This window comes from Limulus polyphemus, unplaced genomic scaffold (genome assembly GCF_000517525.1).
Source record: "Limulus polyphemus unplaced genomic scaffold, Limulus_polyphemus-2.1.2 Scaffold208, whole genome shotgun sequence".
In the NCBI taxonomy this organism is placed as follows: domain Eukaryota; kingdom Metazoa; phylum Arthropoda; class Merostomata; order Xiphosura; family Limulidae; genus Limulus; species Limulus polyphemus.
Window position 1 is genome coordinate 609,557 of NW_013665818.1, and position 6,611 is coordinate 616,167.

The 6,611-nt window shown below is 33.5% G+C and overlaps 1 protein-coding gene across 1 annotated transcript in view; it reads right to left on the bottom strand.

The window, feature by feature from the left end:
* Positions 1–6,135, bottom strand: part of LOC106478403 (ion transport peptide-like) — a 26,767-nt gene extending 20,632 nt beyond the window's left edge. The window contains exon 1 of the mRNA XM_022381994.1: positions 6,035–6,135. Coding sequence (XP_022237702.1) covers positions 6,035–6,091 — 57 coding nt within the window. The 5' untranslated portion in view covers positions 6,092–6,135. The remainder of the gene's footprint in view (positions 1–6,034) is intronic.
* Between the last annotated feature and the right edge of the window lie 476 nt (positions 6,136–6,611).

Sequence of the window (6,611 nt, forward strand, 5' to 3'; positions counted from 1 at the left end):
TAAATTCATAAAAATGTTCATTTTTAGTTTCAAAAATAAAAAACTAACAATAAAAATGCGCCTATGTAAACAAAGGAGAGTGCATGTTGGTCTAGAAATTAACTTTTTTAAGTAAGCCAGTCATAGTAACGTGTTTCGACTTTCATGACACAATGGTGCTTATGATTAGTGCCATATATTGAGCTGGTAAATATAAAATACCTATATTTTTGTATGTTAGATTGTTATCTGAAAACCTTTCAAACTGTCAATTATTTAACAAATAAAGAACATCCTAATTACAGCAACTATCATTTGTGAATACTTTATGAAAATAAGTTAGCGCATTTTTCAATACCATTGCCAAAACATGGAACATGAGTCAAAAATCTACCTGCTTGATCGTTTTCTTCGAGTGACAGAATGTAAAATAATAATGAAATAAATAGAAAGTTTGGGACATTTTATAGAGCTAAAAGTTATTGTCTTGTTCTTGTAATAAGCCTCATTTCAGAATCTATACTTAGTTTCTATTTATGATCTTTTACGTACCGTGAATTGTTATTCGCTACACGAACCGAGGCTAGAGCGATCAGATGAACTGTAGAAAAGCCGCCACAATAAAACTAAGGCAATGGCATTACGATAGCCCAGCTTACATATAGAAACGTCGTCATGAGGAAAACTGAGGGGGCAGAACGATGTCTCAGCAGACATATAGAAACATCAACACAACAAAAAATGAGTTAAAAACTGTCTGAAGACAACCATAGAACCTGAAACACAATTCACTGCAAAAAGACAAGGTATAGGAGCGGTCCGATTACTCAGAATTAATCTTTAAACATGATCACTATAAGAATTGGGGTAGAAGTAGCCCCATTACACATTATTATTGTACAATTTGAAATGTTATCTGCTACGAGAATTGAGACAGTTATAAACCAAAGACTCAGCGAGGATTTTGTAACTTTATCTACAAGAATCGTGGCAGGAGCATTCCACTGTCTCAAAATAGAGCTTAAACGTTATACCTTACAAAGAACTGAAACGTCATCCAGCAGAAGATTCAAAGCAGAAGAAATTCACTGCCTCAGAATATGACAGGAGCTATTCAGTGACTCGGCATAAAACTTTAAACATCATTATTACAAGAGCTGGAAGAAAAATAATCCAAAGACTCAGAATAAGCGTTCAAGTCACCCACTAAAAGCAAATATGAGCAAACTAAAGACTTGGTTGAGAGTTCAAAACTTCGTCATTAAAAGAACCAAAACAGGAATAGTCCATAAAGACTACTAATGCTAAAATCTGACTTTCAAGAATTCTAATGAACAAGATCTTTAGGAAGTTTTATTGGAAGGTTGATGTAAGCAAAAAACCTTCAGAAGTTGGACCAAAACATAGAAAAATTTTCTTAATGACGTACTTATTCTTCTCCAGATGTTAAATGGACTAGATCCTGAGCTAACTGATGCACTTATCATATCAATAACATCTTAGACAGGTGATATGTATTAGTTAAACATGTGTAAGCTCTATTCCATGTTAGTTATCAAGCAAAGATAGAAAGAAGTGTGACTTAACTAACTTTCAAAGAGGACAGTTTATAGGTGCCCGATCAATAAGTGCTTTCTTCACCCAAACTGCACAACATTTTGGCTTTACTAGAAGATTGGTATCAAAGATTATTACAGCACGGCGATATGTTTCATCGGGTAAAGGTTCCAGTGGTTGGAAGATCATCACGAGTGAATGAGACCACCAAGCTTTGTGCCAAATTTTGTCCTTAAGAAATGGAAGATAATTCCTCATCACACCTTTCAGGAACTTGCAGATGCCACAGTATAAATGACCGAAGCAGCTCTAACAGCCAAGTTGGAATCACAGATTATCAAACCACTTGCACTGGACGTCTCTAATCTTTTGTGCAACTTCTGTATCTATAGAGAATTAATTTACATTCTTATGTATAAGTTTGTAACTTATACATAACTGTATAAGTGCCCCCCAGTGGCACAGCGGTATGTCTGCGGACTTACAACGCTAAAAACCGGGTTTCGATACCCGTGGTGGGCAGAGCACAGATAGCCCATTGTGTAGCTTTGTGTTTAATTCCAAACAAACTGTGTACTTTTATAACTGTACTTACGTTATTTTATTGATGTTTTGTAAAATCCTGAACTTGTTTTACCATATGATAAGCTATTAAATATTTCGATTCACAATAATACTGTTATTAGACCTTAAACATTAATAGGTGGATATTATACAAATTTATAATTTAAATCTCTTTTAAAAATAATTATTAATATGTGAATAGATGGATTTAATCTAGTTCTAGCTAACATTTCATGAAGAATGCAATCAAGCTCAGATCAACCTCACACGAATTAGCCAATAATTATTGGTGTCGGGAAAATTTACTTTAATGTATTACAAAAACATGTTTACCCAAAACTTTGTCAGTCTGAAAAAGTAGTTCGAATTGTCCAAACTTCCAAATGGTTTTTAAAAGCGGTTTGGAACAGTTACCTTAACTTCTCTTTAACGACTATAATCTTTCAGAAGTTCACAGAGGAGTATTACGAAAAACATATTTATGTGAAAGAAGATTGAAGCGCTCGTTTACTAAATGGTAATCTACTTCTCTAAAGAATCACCTCTTATACCTTTCCTCCTGTATTGCATGAAAGATCGCAAGGGGAATTATCAGCACGCTTGAACCTATACATACCCATGGGCGGCCATAGAAATATTTTCACGGAGGGCAAAACATGTAAGTAGGCGATCCGCTTTACAGTTATGTGTGCTTAAACACAAGTTTACAGTTTTAATAACATTTATTAAAAATATTTAGTTTAACTACGATGTTAACTTCACATCATAATACGTGCAATTTTTTGTGAAATATCGGGGGGAGGGCAAATACCCCTATTGTCCTCTCCTGCGGGCGCCCATGTACATACCGAGATCGTCAAATCGTATCATTTAGTTCAGTATTTAACAACCTGCAAACAATTTAAACTCTATAGTGATTGAGGGAAAGATATATGTAGTTTTTAGAACATAGAATAAACAATATTACTTCATTTATACACAAGAAATGCTCTTCATTATATATAATATTTATATAATAATCTTTCCAAGTACCAGTAAAGCTATTTATGTACTAGGAAGTGTTAAAGTTAACACACCTGTGTTAAACAAACGTATAGTTCACATTTGGTTTACAAAGAAGAATTTCAAGTCCTCCTGGTCCCCTAGTGGCACAGCGATATGTCTGTGGACTTACAATGCTAGAAACCGGGTTTCAATACTTGTGGTGGGCAGAGCACAGATTAGCACAGATGTGTAGTTTTGTGCTTAATTACAACCAAATGCTCCTGTTCATTGCTTAAGTGTGATATTCGTACAGATCTTAAGGCAGACTTGATGTATAGGACAATTACCTCTATAATATTAGAGTCTTAATCCAGTGTGTACGTGTGGGACTAGTTGCATTTTCGTGTTTTATTGTGAGGATAACTATGGATATTACACTGTTTTTTCTTTTTGACGCGTTCCAAGATACCTTCAGATTTCCTCTGAACACTTTTAGGACATTTTTTTTCTACTGAAGTTAAACTAATATATTGAACGTCACGTCCAAGAAAGCTCTTTAGCCTATATTAAAATACATCACTTATTGGTTTCGTTGAAGTAAGTATCAGATAGTTAAACTACTTTTTAACTGCAATACTACAGTGGCATGATTTCTGGTTTTGTAAATACTTTAATGTTTGTCTTTCTTAGGCATTTATACGAGTTCAACCTTCAGTACAGTGTCATTTTGTCACAGTTTACATATTTACTATAAACATGAGTTCAGCTCCAAAAATTGTGATTATTAACGTTATAACAGATGACAACAAACCGTGATCAATTTTGGAAATTACAGGAATGTTAGTAAAAAAAAAGTTACCTTAATAATTTTCATAAAGCAATGCTCGATAAAGAATATTTCATCAAGAAAGAAAAAAGAAACAATGGACACTTTGTCCAGTAGGAGTTGATACATGACTAAACCAAACTGTTAATCACCTACATACATAAGAAGACAACGATAATTTAATAAAACTCTTGGAATTTTATTCAATTATTGTTTGTAAAAAACGGAAAACTGTTTAGAATGACCATTCCGAGGTGTATGAAATTAGCTCGACCACAGATGTCACCGAGCAACAAATATGTTGTAAGAATACTTGCAATAATAATTTCGATTTGTTGTCAAAATGGTCGTTTAGTTGATGTTAGATTACAGAGCATTAAGTTTCATCACAACTTACCATAGTTTTAAACCGATTTGGAACTAAATCGATATATTGTATTAACTATTGCTACATATAAGTCTAAATCTAAACTTATTTTTAATATATTACCTTATGAATAGCATATAGTTTTATATGAATCATATATATTTACGTGGGTAAAGTAAAATAATAAATTTAGACATGTTCACTGACAGAAGTTTTCATTGTAGTGCAAGCAAAATAAATATTTCTTTTTTCCTGAACAGACTTTCTATATAAATTGCCATCAAACTAGCTGTATCAAAATACATAATTAAATGCAGAAAACAAAAAATATCAAACATTTTTTCTAAGGTAAAGTACCTCAGTTAACTTTCAAATCACGTAGCTACTAGTTTGTTCAATTAAAATAATATTTAGAACTTTTGCTTGTTTTAAACTTAAAGTACATAGTGGACTACCTCGCCTGTCCCTATATACCTTAGTAATCGAACCCAGAATTTTATCATTATAAGCAAGCAAGTTAACTACAGAGCTAACGGGTAGAATATACATAACTGTACATTTAGACCTTGAGCTTAAAATATTATAAATGTATTGTAACTTTAAATAGTGCAAATTGGCCAACAGGAATTACTCTGACATAGTTTAATGTAATAAATATATATATAAAGCGTTCGCCTAGAGTGTGAAGCCGAGCGTGGCCAAGTGGTTAGCATACCGGACTATGAATCTGCAGATACATGGTTCGCCCCTCGTTACTACAAAAAAAAAGTCGCGCTCTGAACATTGGGTCCATAAGTGCGTTATAAGGATGATGGTCAAATACTACTAGTTATTTATCAGATCAAAATTGAGGACGGCTAGCGCAGATGGCTCTTCAATATCTGAAAAACAAGAAAACAACTAGAAGGTTGGTAGCATGTTACAGAGCAGACAAATTGTCGTCACTTCGCGCACGAACCTGTACCCTGACGTAAAACAGAGAGCTCGAAAACACCCATTAGAATATGTACTAATTAGATTTGGAAAGAAGCATCGTTTAAATTATGTTCTAGACTAGCTTTAAGTTCTTGTATGATTGACCAAGATGCTGCTTTTATTGGAAGCTACAATTAGAAACTAACTGATAACATTTTTAAGTTGCTATTCTTGATAAGCAGATTTGCTTACTAAAAAATAACTAATAAATTTTCGGGGTTTCTATCCACAAGTCGATTGACGTAAGGTTGATAATATCTATTTGAAATCATTATTTTTGTCTCACCACGCCCTTAGAATTTGTATAATTAAGTTATTTTAATCGTATTTGAATATAATATTACTTCAACTGCCCAGCCTTAAAAAGTTAATATTGTCGGCATTTGAAACAACTTGTGAGATCTAGTGTCATTCCGAAACAAAATGGTTGCACTAAATGGTAATCAGTTCTGCATTTTCTTTCAGCTTTTGGCTCAATTGTGTGACCGTGTACAGTGTATGCTGTGGGATTATTTGAAAGCACATTTGTTATATCAAATTATTCATATTGCAGTCGACGTCGGTTTCAGAAACATACGTAACACATATTAAAATAGAAATTATCTGTACAAATTCGGAAATGGTATAAACAGCTGTTTTCACACATGGACAAATTTTGTTTCCCAGCGCCCTGTGTATAAAATAATATTAACCAGAATATGTTTAACATTAAAGGAAGTCCATCTTAGTTACAAGAGGTATACAAACGTTTGTAGCTAGTTTTACAATAATATATAACGTACCTGGAATGTCGATGCCGTAGACGATGACTTACGATGGAGGATATGCTGTTTCAGCATAGACTGCGCAGATGCTGTTTATATAAGAGCAGGAGGTACAGTTCAATCTTCACCAATCGGAGCTAGCTCACAGTAAAGTGGCCACCCTAGAGCCTGACAGTGAAATTTGTTTAACTCAGAACATCAAAATGTTATTAGTTACTTTGTTGATTAATTGACTGGCAACTTCCAATAACTGCCTTAGGTGTCTAATTCTTTTATTTAATTACAACATTACTGAAATAAGTCAATGATAGCTATGTTTATTGCCAAGACACCATTAGATGTTTCTAAATAACCTTAAGCCAGAGAAATCTGGGCTAATTACAGTCTTTATTGTATATTATAATTGGCAGCAGATTGACAAGCCCTTCGATACTTATGCTCACGTTATTCTAGTTTACGTAACCACAAAATACTTTCTCTGTTCGCTTTTTATCATAAATTAAAATCATATTTTTACTAATAATATTTCGAAACTTGCTTTTTGAATATCATCTGTACTGAAGTTGCAACAGCCTGTGTTTACAAATCACGACTA